This window comes from Sinocyclocheilus grahami, unplaced genomic scaffold (assembly GCF_001515645.1).
Source record: "Sinocyclocheilus grahami isolate Dianchi unplaced genomic scaffold, SAMN03320097.WGS_v1.1 scaffold876.1, whole genome shotgun sequence".
Classification (NCBI taxonomy): domain Eukaryota; kingdom Metazoa; phylum Chordata; class Actinopteri; order Cypriniformes; family Cyprinidae; genus Sinocyclocheilus; species Sinocyclocheilus grahami.
Window position 1 is genome coordinate 204,090 of NW_015506055.1, and position 14,396 is coordinate 218,485.

Consider the following 14,396-nt stretch of genomic DNA (forward strand, 5'->3'; position numbering starts at 1 on the left):
CCTTCAGCAAGACATTTAACCCCAGGTCTCTCCATAGGGATTGCCTGTGTAATATGTATGCTATAAGTTGCTTTGGATAAAAGCATCTGCTTAATGACTACTTACTACTTACTAATGCCAACTCAACCAATGATGTTGTCTAAATGGTCGCTTCAGGACATTCTGAACAGTAATGTATCCTACTAAGCCCATTCGCAAAGTTCAGCTAGAGTCCTTGAACTTTGACCCTGCTGAGTAAGTCATGCAGCGATGACTTAAGACTGACAGATGCACATTCAGGACGAGGTGACGTAGTGACGTGTGGTCCTGACCCCCGTAAATGTGTCCCTATTCTCTGTTTGTTATTTACACTCCAGAGCCCGAGGTAATGAAAGCTCTGTCATGCAGTATTCATGGATCTCTCGAAGACAGCCATCCCATGCATGTGCGTTTGCAGACGAACACACACGCATGCAACCACACAAACAGGTTTTGATTACAGTGGCCAATGCGGACCAGACAGCTCTCTCAGTCTCTTTCTCAATGCCATCTAACCTGAGATGACCAGATGATCACCTCACCTGAAAGAAAGCCACAAAGAGATGTGCGCGAGAAGAAACAAACCTACAGCAATGGTTCTCACCTGGTGGGTCGTGCCCCAAAAATGAGTCGCAGGGTAGTTCTAATAAGATCACAAATTGTAGGGGGGAAAACAATGCTAAAGGTAAATAATTACAAATATAATATGTGACCCTGGAGCACAAAACCAGTCTTAAGTCGCTGGGGTATATTTTTAGCAATAGCCAAAAAAACATTGTATGGGTCAAAATTATTGATTTTTCTTTTATGCCAAAAATCACTAGGATATTAAGTCCATGTTCCATGAAAATATTTTGTACATTTCCTAGTGTAAATATATCAAAACTTAATTTTTGATTAGTAATATGCATTGCTAAGAACTTCATTTGGACAACTTTAAAGGTGATTTTCTCAATATTTAGATTTTTTTTTTGCACCCTCAGATTCCAGATTTTCAAATAGTTGTATCTTAACAAACCATACATCAAAGGAAAGCTTATTTATTCAGCTTTCAGATGATGTATAAATCTCAATTTCGAAAAGCAGACCCTTATGACTGGTTTTGTGGTCCAGGGTCACAAATGTCAGTGGCCAATTGCAACAAACCCCTCAAAAAATTTATGCGCGTGTGTGTGTGTGTGTGTATGTATGTGCATACTGTATAAATATGTATATATATATATTTTACATGTGTGAATATTCCCTACTATATATATATATATATATATAGAGAACTATATATGACCAGGACTACATTAAATTATGGGTTCACATGGTTTGTGCGGATCACAATGCATTTTCAGCAGCGAGTTATTGGTTGCCGAGAGCATAAAACCAATTCAAAAGAAATTTAGAAAGTGACATTCGTCTACATCAATCATTCTGTATATTCTTGTCTCTATGCATATATTTGTTCAGAATTGTAGAGTATGAATTTAAGAATGTTTTTGTTTACTTCATCTTTTCTCGGATATGTGCGCAACAAACATGCTTATAAACACAGTAACACAACATCAAGGGGTGCAGGTTAGGTGAAAGCCTTACAGAAAATATTTATTTATACCTAAGAAAAGCAATTTAAGTGAATACCCTTGGCGCCATCCAGTATGCAGTCTGATGGTCACAAAGGTGTGTTTTGCATAAAGGAGAGTGCGTGTATGTGAGCGAGCACAGTAGAGGTGATCGAGGACAGCTGTGGAGATGGATGGGAGACTGGCCTAAATTTCCCTACTCGCAACATCAGAGATTATATTACATTTCACCTGCGGCTACCTGTACTGCACTGCAGCTGTCAGTCTGAGCAGGAAACACAATAACAGTAAATGTTACCCTTCTTTAAAGATCATGAATATGTAGTGAACAAAATAGAAATTAAAAAAAAATTAAAAAAATCTTGGTATTACAATTTTGCATTGGCTTTTAGTGCCTGTTCCATACAGACTTCCTATGTTCAGAACGTCTGTATTTCTCGATCTAACACTTTAAAGAGAAAAAACACAGGGAAAAAGGTTTGAATTAGGAGATGAATGCAAAATTCAGCAGTTTCTTTTGTTTGAGGGGGAAAAATAATTCTAGGCAAACACATTTAGTGCTGAGCTCGCCAGACTGCATTCTTGTCTGGGTTGCAGTATTGGCTTTTTTTTTAAATGGTTGAACAATTTCCAACAACCCAGAGGTGCTCCTCCAAGTAAGAGAAGCAAATGATGAAAGTCTGTGTGATCCACAAAACCACACAGAGCCTTGTCAACAGTCACTAGGTTCAAGAAATTAATGAAATGATTTGTGTGTGCAAGGCGATGACCTTGCCCTGTCCTGTATAGGCTGTGGTATATAGCTTTGGCACAGAAAGGAGCTTTAGAAGGATCAAAAAGAGTCACTTCAACTTCACGAGCACTAAATCAGTGTCATCCTTAACTCGCATGTCTTACGATATTTAATAAACCATAATATTGGGGGGTTGTTGAAGGACATTTGACAACATGAGCACATGCGAGACCAATGTAAAATTAATCAGAACATGAGTGCGGACAACAAAACACTTTTTCCTTTTCAGTTACATTCTCATGGTTCAATTTGCTGGCTCTGGTTAAAACCTATAGATTGCACTAAAGGGTAAAGAAGGCCTTTGAAGAGGCTGACCACAATCAGTCTAATTAAATCTCAAGGTAAAAACCATGAGAGCAACACTCACTTGTAAACTGTTCCGCCATTTCCATGGCCAAGCTGCTCCTGGTACTGGAGGTCATGTTCATTTATCTAAACAAACAGAGAAAGAAAATGAGACTCTGCAGTTATCCAAAGAGAACAGATTCTAAACAAACAAAGGAGGGGGGGGGGGTGAAATGTCTACTTCCTTGGTGGGTATGTATATGCATGCATTCATAGACTTGTCCCTATGAGATTGCCACTACAGCAGTTTTCTATTCTGTCTTTAGCTCAATAAATGTGTAAAATGGTCAAATAAACTGAAGTGAGCTGATGAATTGAGAGGCAGAAACAGAGGAAGACTGAATAAAGGCTTATTTATTCAGCTTTCAGATGATGTATAAATCTCAATTTAAAAAAATTTACCCTTATGACTGGTTTTGTGGTCCAGGGTCACAAATGTCAGTGGCCAATTGCAACAAACCCCTCAAAATGGTTTAACCACTATAGATTTTCATAACTTAAGGGGTCTGTAAAAACCAGAAGCAGATTCCATAGGGCCAGAGTATCTCTGAGGCTGACGAAGCAGAAAAAATGCTGTGAAGATCACTCTGGTAATCTTCTGACCTGACCTGTAAATGCAGTTGCTAATTCCAGCTACGGAGGACTTCAGATCCAGCTTTGAACTGATGCATCCAGGTAACAAATTAACTCCCACTTGAACAGAGTTCAGAACAACTCTGTTTTCTATTGAATCATATCTTTTGAATCACATTAAAGCCATGAGATAACATTTTATCCACCTTTTTCTTGCCGTAAAAATAGGCCATTTGTAATTTTTATGGGATTGGATTCCGGTCTCATCCGCATCCAGCTATTTTTAGCTGTACAAAACATTGTAAATTGGTGTGTCTTACCTTATTATTTTAATGTATTATCTTAATTATAAACATACTTGTTCGTAATGCAAACAGTTTTATCGTTTACTGCACCTTGCTATTTTTATCGTTATTTCTCTATAGAGGCTAACAAACCGGAAGTCTCACCTATAGGCTTACTTCCGTGTTGAAAATTAAGGTGGCTTTATAAATTATTTATATTTATATGTATTCAAATAAATTATAAACATTTTATAATAATTAAGATGCTGTTGTTATTATTATCAACAGCAGCATTTTTCATTAGTATATTATTATATTTAATTATAATTAAATCTTCTACCAAGTAATATGATATCATTTCACCCTATCAAGAACTATATGCGATAACAAGTACATATTATTGCAGGGGGAAGTAATTCTCTTGTGAACTGGACCTGATGTGAAGTCAATGCTCTGCTGATGGGCCACACCCTGACTGCTGGGGCCCAGTGCAGGGAGGATGCTAGTGATCCATTAACTGTGCATGTTACAGGTCTTAATTGTCTATCTGACACACTTTTGTTGACAGACTGGCCTGCTGGGGGCCTGTGGAGGGAGGAGAAAGGGTGACAGGGCAATGGGGAGGGGTGAGCAGAAGGACACACAGATACAGCTCTGATCACTCAAGATAAAGATCTCAACCATACCACAGAGAAAGGGTCAGAAAGCCCTTTAGGGGCAATCAATAGATGCTTTTGCACATTCACACACATGGGCTATGGTGACAAATTAAATGGGATATCAAGCATCACTGGTTGAGTGGGAACAGCATCACTGACAAGATAATCAGATTCGATTGAAGTGGGAATACAGTGCGGTATATCAAAATGTATGCCAAAGTAAAAGTGTGTGTTGTGAGGGGAGGGCTACTATACCTGTCCATTCGTCAAAATCTTCTTAAGCTCAGCTGAAGATTTCTTTAAACTGCTGAAGTGAAAAGACAAGGTATGACATTTTGTAAAGATGACTCAATAATGCTTTGCAAAAATCTGACATGAGTAAATTGTTTAGAGCAGTTACTTCACGTTAGAAATGTAAGATGAGAATAATTTGTCTAGCATGATCTGCAGCACTTCATTTCCCTACATCACTGCCGGATAACACAGACTGGCCTTCAAAATGCAGAATGCAAAGACCTTCAGAGGTCTTTGTACTGTGCCAGGGGGTTTCATTCTCTAAGACAGAATCCAATTAATATTGGGAAAATTTTTTTACTGCATGTTCAGGGCATGAAGATGGCAAACTCCTGTTAGCATTTCTCTTTCTCTTGTAAAGAGAATGACATTATGGAGACAAAATAAATGAATATCACTTTTAATTCGGCCAAACTGCAACTGTTCACAACAAGGCCCAATTGATTAATATTTATTTTCCTAAAAAATTTATTTTAAAACGTTTTCTACTTATATCATGACTGATTTACAAAGCTCAAAGACACCATAATGGGAAAAACCATCCATAAATAAACAGGAATTGCATTGGTAACATACACTAAAGTTCAAAAGTTTGGGGTCAGTAAGATTTTATTTGATGATCCTTTAAAAGAAGTATCTTAGGCTCACAATGGCTGCATTTGTTTGAAAATACAGTACAAACAGTAGTATTGTTAAATATTAGTACAATTAAAAATAACTTTTTTATTTGAATATAACATTTATTTGAATATAAATTATATTGATTTCCGTGATGGCAAAGCCGAATTTTCTTAGCAGCCATTATTCCAGTCTACAGTGTCACATCACATGTCAGTGTTACAGCGTGCAAAAGTTTGGGATCAGTAAAGTTTTTAAAGAAGTTTCTTATGCTCATCAAGGCTGTATCTATTTGAAATATTGCAATTTAAAACAAAAGTTTTCTATTTTAATAAACTTTCAAATATAATTTATTCCTGTGAAGCAAAGCAGACTTTTTAGCATCATTATTCCAGTCTTCAGTGTCACATGATCCTTCAGAAATAATTCTAATATGCTGATTTATAATCAATGTTGAAAGCAGTTGTGCTGCTTAATATTTGCTGGGACCTGTGATCATTTTTCAGGATTCTTTGATAAATAAAAAGTTAAAAAGAAATTTTGTGTTACAATATACACTACTATTCAAAAGTTTGGGGTCAGTGAATTATTTCTTTATTTTTTTCATTTTTTCTGTATTTTTATCAAATAAATACAGATGAGCATAAGAGACCCCATTACAAAAAACAAGGTCAGTTATTTATTAGGTTTATAATATAGGCCTACCATAACAGAACATAACAAACTGAAGCATGTAAACTTATAGAATACAATAGAATAGAATACAATAGAAAACAATCTGAAGCATTTAAATTGAGAACTGTAAGCTAAATATTTTCAAAAAACGTGAACGTGAATTCTTGTATAGCTATCTAAACATCCAAGTACATGTTTGCACAATACACCTGTGTGTAACTGTAAATGTCTCAGTTTTGTTACCGTTCTGTGCCCATCATCCCCTATTTCCAGCACTTAATCAAGCTACTCTTCTTTAATACATGATGATGTTTTATTTCACATGTCATTGTGTTTGCTCTCGTGTTGAGCTATTTCGCCCGCAACCATTGAAGTATTGGATTTCTACAGCGCCTCATTTGGCGAACATAATTCTCTTTCTAGGAAACCTGTAAACCGCATTGCCCGGATCTAACTCTATAGCGATATCAACTCTATAGCGGTTTGCCCGAGCATTGAAATCTTTCTCTTTTACTAGAATTCAATCAATTGGCTTTCCCAACTCTTTTTTTGTGTGTGCGCGGCACATTATTTCTTCTGCGCGGCCGTGGTGGAAGAAGTGCGCATCAGCCGCACGTGTGCAGCTTAGAGGGAACATTGGTCACATGATCCATCAGAAACATTCTAATGCTGCTTTGATGATCAAAAACATTTATTTTTATTATAAATGTTAAAAAACATTTCTACTAATATCAGATTCCACTGCTTAGTAATATATTTCATAACTGTAAGCTGACCAAGAAATATGGAAAACTTGAGGCATCTAGAATTGTTTTTCAGTGTATGTTTAATAGCATCCAACAAAATAGATCCAAATAGATTTTATAGTCAACTATTGATTTCGTAAAGGTATTCCTAATGAATCATTAATGCAGTTACTTTACTGTAAAAACTGTAACTATATCTGTATTTATAAACAAAAATCTTAGAAATAAGATTTTTCTCTCAATGAGGGCAGGCATGATCTGGGATCACTCACCTATCACTGGACCGGGAATCAGCCGCAGAGGAGCCCCTGCCACTCGAGGATTCGGGCCGCGTGTTCACCTGCAGGCAAACAAAAACAATCAGAGCCCTGTGCTAATTAACCTGTGATTCAACAGCAAACTGCCTGGATTGGCCGCAAGGTTAATTGGCTTTTGTGAGGGAGACAGAGAGAAATAAAGCGAGAGGCTTGAGGAAAGGGGTCACTTCATCTATCAGGCGAAATTAAATGTAACTCTGGGATCATCCTTGAATTAAAAAAAGAAAAAAAAAGAAAAAAAAGAATGAATCAACATCATGTCCTTTATTTGTCATTAAAGAGGATTCATGAAGCTGCGTATTGTCAGAGTCATGCTAACAGATCACAGTGGGAGAATGAAGGAAAAAGCTCAAAGAGAGTCTCTATATAAATAAGTAGATTAATTGAGGTCTGTAGGTTGTATAGTGTAATGCCGTAAAGCAGTGATTCTCTTCTTAATTAGTGTCTATGAAGACCTCATTTAGATCGGTTTATCAGGGGTTTTTTATTCTCTTAAAGCCAATTAATCCAGAATTAAACAAAAACAATTGCAAAACAAGAATAAGATGGTCCGTATCATACTATTTAAATAAACAGAAACTACATCACCCTAAGCCTGGGGTTAGTAAGGTTTTTTAAAACAAATGAATATCTTTATTCAGCAAGGACGCATTCATTATTTAAAAGTAACAGTAAAGAAATTTACAGCGTTGCAAAAATTTACTATTTCAAATAAATGATGTTCTTTTGTTTTAACCAAAGAACGTTCTATTAATCAAAGAATCCTGAAAAAAAAGAATCAAACCCACAAAAATATTAAGCAGTATAAATGTTTTCAATATTAATAAATGTTTCTTGATCACCACATCAGTATATTAGAATAATTTCTGAAAGATCCTGTGACACTAAAGACTGGAGTAATGACTGCTGAAAATTCAGCTTTGCCATCACAGGTGTAAATTACATTGCAAACTATAATAAAATACAAAACAGGCATTTTAAATGGCAATAACAGTTCATAATATTTCCGTGGTGATGCACAAGAACATAAAAAGAGCATAAAGAAGCATAAAATGCTGCGGTGTGCATAAAAAACATGAAAAAGGACAAATAAATAAATAAAATGCACAAACCCCAAACTTTGGAAGCTTGCACCATGCACCATGCAAGCTTTAAATATGTTTTTGTTTTAACATTGCATCATTTTGTATAATGTTTTCTAATTGAGTAACATAGAAAGCAGAACAAATAATTCTTATTTTAGAAGATAAAAAAATACAAATGAAAGCATTGAGAGGGTAGAAAATAAGGGATAGATAGACAGAGATTGTTGACTTTAATTGACATTTCAATAAGTGCTACACAGCATAACCAATCCATGCCCAACTCTGCTGAAACAATCATTAAGACACATACCTTCAGGCCATGTATATTGCGGATCCCTGGGGTCTTACCGGCTGAAAAGAAAATTGACTAGATTGTGGATCACGTGAGGCCAGAGAAAAAGAACATGAGCAGAATATATTAAATGTTTAAAATGACAGAATGATTCTATCTGCATCATTGCAAAACAGACATACCGAGACACAGCTTAGGGAGCCTTTAACTAAGAATATTGCGTGTGTGAATGCGTATATATTCAGAAAGAAATTGCTTCACTAAACCAAACTGATATTTATTCCTCTCACAGAAGCCACTGAGGATAAAAGAAAGTGTGATTTTGCTAACAGAAAATGCTCATACACAAACACATGTGAGCAGGGCATTGCTGAGTATGGGGTTTTAATCTGTGATCTAGGCTCTAGGTGGGCCTCGGGCACATTTACTGTTGCAGTGTTGAACTGTAATTTGGACCAGCACACTAACACACACAATACACACCTCGTGGAAATATCTGTAAAGGCTCAGGTAACAGTCCATTGATGCGCTGCTCCATCACTGTGTTGCAATACTGCAGAGAATAAAGTGGATAAACATTTTTATTTTATTTTTTTAAAGCCCGGTTAATTTTTTCAGTATATTACACACAGAATCAATATTATGCTCAATGAAGGTCTTTTATAAAGACAAAATTCCCATGGAGTACATAAAAACAATGTTATATCAAAAAACACATTCCCTTTCTCTCAGAGTCACTTGCATTTTGGGAGAAAAAGAAAAGATGCTAAATGAATCGGGCACCCTGCTCAGGTAATCTTTTTGAAACACCAGTCAGCCTCTGTATCAATTCATCCGTTGTAATGGCTGCCAGACGCAGACCAATCACTGAGTTTTCTCATTTCAGTCTGACGTAAAAGCAATCTGCCAGTAATGGCTGCCTATTAATTAATTATACTGCATAATAGGCTGAAATGGAGTCTGGCATTTATAAACCTTATATTATATGATATTATTAATGTCATGGCAAGCTTTTTGTGTAATTATTTTTATCTTTAATTAATCCGATGATAATTTAATTTCTCTAATTATGCCATTAATAAAGAAATTGTAAAGACTTGTTTTGTAATGACACTGTACATTTACTTACATGAGACTTTGTGATATTATATATATATATATGTGTGTGTGTGTGTACATATGTATATATTAGTGCTGTCAAAAGATTAATCGTGATTAATCGCATTCAAAATAAAACAAAATTTGTTTACATAATGTGTATATTTATTTATATATAAATACACACATACTGTTTACAAGTATATATTTATATTCATATAATTTATATTATATATAAATATATTTAATATATAAACAAAATATTTCCTTAAATATATACATGCATGTGTGTGTATTTACATATGCATAATAAATATACACAGTACACACACATATATTATGTAAATAAAAACTTGTATTTTGCATGCATTAAATCGCAATTAAACATTTGACAGCACTAATACATGCACACACAAAAACATTAACTACATATTATATCATTTGTTAGTTGTTATTTATTTATAATGATTTATACTATATTTACATATATACATATTCAATATTAATTACAAATTGATCTTGCAGTTGATATGTAGTCACTTTTGCTGAATCCATTTTAAAACTTTTCAGAAACTTGTCTAATACGTGTATTTTACATGTGATATATACACGTGTATGTATATATATATATATATATATACACACACACACACAATCGTATATTTTATTTATTATCTTATATATTATTGTATAAAAATTCAATATTTTTAAGGTGATTTTGCAATTATGTCATCTATCACTTTTGCTGATTCTATTTTAAAAGAACTCTACTCTCTTTCGAACCCGTGCAGAGATTTTTGTCTCCTGCCAAAAGAACATTCAATTGATGTTTCGGTTAACAGAACCATCTGGTCGTTCGTTCTCTTCTCTCAGTCCAGCACGAGACCTTTGTGTCCAAACACAGAGCCCCCATCACACACAATAAAGCCATTAAAAACCACAGATCCAGATGGACAAGAGAGGAGGGGAGAGTGTCAGTGTTTGAAAGAAAGACAGAGACCGAGAGAAAGAGAGACAAAGGCAGAACAAGACAAAGGTCATAAGCAAGCCAAACCGAGGGGCCGGCGGTACAGCAACGTCCCTCCGCCGCGTGCGAATCCGTGATGAATACGCGCGCGCGAGGACATGCAGAGGAAGCAGTGTTAGAGCAGCTGTTATTAAATACCCTATTTATCACTGTCACCTCTCTGCACTGCCTGCAGGCACTGAAACCATGTAGCTCTACCAAAACACACACCTTTAATTTTCCACTCGGTTGCTTTATCGATTAGGGCTGCAATTACCTAACTAATCTGTACCAGTGTATTAAAAGAAACCTCCCTTTGTTGGACAATAACTAAAGGCAGTTTGATCACAGGAAGGCAGCTTGAGAGCTGGAGGGAACAGAGTCGTCGGACCTCCGCTCTGTTGGACCCCGCTCATTAACACAAGTAAAACACTCCGTAATTAGCTGGCCCAGCCTGGGAGATCAGTGCCTGTGTGCCTGTGTGTGTGTGTGTGTGTGTGTGTGTGTGTGTGCTAGCGAGGCTACATCTGACATGGGTCAGTCTTTAACTTTGAACTAACATCCTGGAAAGGCTGACGGTAAGAAGCAGCTCACCGGGGAGCCAGAACATCTCAGAGACCTCAGACTGATGATTGCTGCTGGAGTAAAAAGAAAAGCGTGAGTGAAGACAGTTTGAAGGTCAGATTCCACCAGAGAGCTCAGCGAATTAGCTTACGCACCTGTAAAGCAAGAAGTCATCTCTTAATTCCTATTAGGTCTACATAATGGTAGATCCCTACACATGGAATTAATTGAAGCAAATTTATAAAGGTCCCCACAGAGACCCCAAGAGCCACCAAGGCAAAGGGGCACACGCTTGAAATATGACTATAATGATCGGTTAAATGTAGGCGCAAGCTTTCGAACATGTTACACGCATATTAAATTCCCCCTTCTCAGCAGCTTGCGCTCTCCCCAGAGAAGCAAACGGCATCATGGGAGGAAAAACTCATTTTCAGAAAAAGTGGACTCGGTTGTGCTGTTAACCAAAATGTGACGTGGAGGCAATCTGCAACGCGCGGTAATATTCACTGTCAGAGTAATATGGCCTCAAAGAATTCTTTGGTGATGTGCGATGGCAAGTTCCTTAGGAGGAACATAAGTACATAAGCATTAATGCAGATTGTCATGAATACTTGAATACTTGCATTCCCGCAGATATCTCCAATGTCAGAATGTGCGTTTCAAAACCAGCCACACGGAGACCGCAGAATTAATCAAGACAGGAAAAAAAGTTGAATTACACTCAGGCAGTGCAGGACACCCGCGAGACATCATTGTCAGTGTGTCACCTTCTGGCCTAATCTGGCTAATGACTGCAATGGCCTTGAGAGGTACCACTTTGATAAAGCATCTAAAAATAAATAAATATCAAATCTAAGTGATTTCATTTCCTGCAGAAGCGGTGGTTTTGAAGCCCATGGCTACTCGAGAGTCATTGAGAGCTGATGGGGGGTAAAAGACAACACCAGCTGAAAGTGGATTTTGAAAAATTCCTCTACCCAGGAGGGCTATGCTTCTAATGAGGCGAAACTTTAAGTACTGAATAATAAATAATAAAAGTTGATAGTTCATTTAACTTCCACTGTACTTCACAGGGGGAAAAACTATTACGAGTCATTACGCTTGGTGTCCACAATGTGAGCAGTAAGTATTGAAAGCACTTCTACGGCGGTCTCAAAAGAAGAACGTTAAAAACAACAAACCGAAATCTGAGAGAGAGATGAAGAAGAGAGGAAACAAGATTAGGCAACAACATAGGGTTGGGCGATGTCTACCAAATTGGCATCGGACGATGTCTACAGTGAAACATCGTGATGGACGATGACATCGCGGGCGGGGGGGGGGGGGGGGGGGCCTGCAGGTCCTGAGCACCAATGACAAACATCTAATCTTGTCAAATGTGTGGTAAGTACTGCCGCTCCATAGTATAGAGTCCTTGATGTGATCGCGAATCTCGAAAGTGAAAGTGAAAGTAAAATGAGAGAGCGCAATCGAAAGCGGTTTCAATAGCGGCTCCCTGATGCCCGCAATTTATATACAGTCGCCTATACTTACCCAACGATAGAATTGCGAGAAAAAGTATTGAAATATTTTTTTATCCTCTCATCTCGTAGGCTATTTATTCCCTTTAGGGTTTCCGTAGTACACTTCATTTCCTTTCCGAACACGGAACTGGGATGCGGCGGATTGCGGGAGAGGGGGGGGTGGTGGTGGGGGGGAACACGATGTCAGCTTAACATCGAGATGTCTGTCAGTCATCGGCGATGGACAATGGCATCGTCTATCGGCCCAACCCTAATTCCCGGACTTGAAAAGAAAGTGTTTGAATAGGCAATCAGGCAAAAGTTTACGATAGCTTTTTATTAAACACGTGAGACAAATATTTTCTGCGTTTTCAATTTGTGCCTGGTCACAGGGGGAGGCCACTGCCTGAGTCAACACAAAAATAATGAATGATAAAAAATAAACAGGATTTTATTATTACAGTTTTCCCTTTGCTAATCTTGCTTGGTTACCACCTGTATAATTTAAAAGGGGCTTCGAGCCAAAGATGCACGTTGCCATGGAAACATCAAGAGGTGCAGCCAGAAAAGGGAAATAGATGAAGAAATTGAAGAGAAAAAAGAAAATAGGTAGCTACTTGTCATCCTTGCCAATCAGCAAAGTAATGAGAACACTTTCCCCAAGGGTGAATAGATCTAGAATAATAGATTTGTAATAGCTTTTCCCTTCCAACAAAAACACTCTCAGCATTCAAAAGTCTAATACAACAGACTGTAATAGAGCGCAACAGTGACCACACACTTTTCAGCAGCCTTGGTTCCGGAAGTACTTTTCTTTTATCTGTTTTCTCCATAGGCATTTCAGTACAGCATTGTGATTAAACAGTCTTATGAACCAACCAGCTCTGGGATGAGGTATTGCAATATATTGGCGATAACTGTGGTGTTTCAAAAATATTGTGTTAATACTACACACACAGTGCCAGTAACTATTACAAACTCTCTCTCTCCATGTCCCTCGAATTATATTTTGAGTGTGATTTATTGGTCAAAAAGGAGAAAACAGTTAAAAATTAATTTGACAGATAGCTTTTTCCCCAAACTTTCAATAGATGTCCAGATAAAAAAAATGTTTGGCCACAATAACCATGCACTGAAAATCTGATATTGTGACAACCCTATCACAAACTATGATTTGACAGTAAAAAAATCAGAATCAGAAAAAAAGTACAAGACTGTGAACTGTAATGAATCCCATGGTATTGCAAATGATGTTGATATATACATACACTGAACAAAATTATAAACGCAACACTTTTGTTTTTGCCCCCATTTTTCATGAGCTGAACTCAAAGATCTAAGACTTTTTCTATGTACACAAAAGGCCTATTTCTCTCAAATATTGTTCACAAATCTGTCTAAATCTGTGTTAGTGAGCACTTCTCCTTTGCCGAGATAATCCATCCACCTCACAGGTGTGGCATATCAAGATGCTGATTAGACAGCATGATTATTGCACAGGTGTGCCTTAAGGCTGATTTATACTTCTGCGTCTGACCTATGCCGTAGCTTACGCATAGACGCAGACCCATACGCCGTAGCCTGACGTGCACCTCTCCAAAAATCTAACAGCGCGTCAATTCTACGCAGACCGCAAGCGCTGTGATTGGTCTGCAAGAACCCCTCCCTCCATATGTACTTGAGTTTTGTGTGTTTGTGCACTTTAACATATTTTAATGTTACACCTTCTTATATAAAATAAAACAAAGCAAAGATCAAGTGTCTTATCATTTATTATACTACATAGCATTATACATCAGTAGTTGTCCGCAACAAACAATGTTGATCTGCCGTGGTACATGTCCTTGTGTAGATTGAAAGTATGCCATCATCTCCTGTTCCGTTGTTATCTCCTTTTTGTAGTTTTAATAATGATTTAATATTTATTTGCCGCCGTCACGGCTATAATGCTTCTCC

The 14,396-nt window shown here is 37.2% G+C and overlaps 1 protein-coding gene across 1 annotated transcript in view; it reads right to left on the reverse strand.

The window, feature by feature from the left end:
- map2k5 (mitogen-activated protein kinase kinase 5) overlaps positions 1-11,112 on the reverse strand; it is a 50,975-nt gene extending 39,863 nt beyond the window's left edge. Inside the window, 7 exon segments of the mRNA XM_016248365.1 lie at positions 2,698-2,814; positions 4,499-4,550; positions 6,849-6,916; positions 8,289-8,329; positions 8,754-8,823; positions 9,755-9,765; positions 11,094-11,112. Of these exon segments, the coding sequence (XP_016103851.1) occupies positions 2,698-2,814; positions 4,499-4,550; positions 6,849-6,916; positions 8,289-8,329; positions 8,754-8,823; positions 9,755-9,765; positions 11,094-11,112 (378 nt within the window).
- Between the last annotated feature and the right edge of the window lie 3,284 nt (positions 11,113-14,396).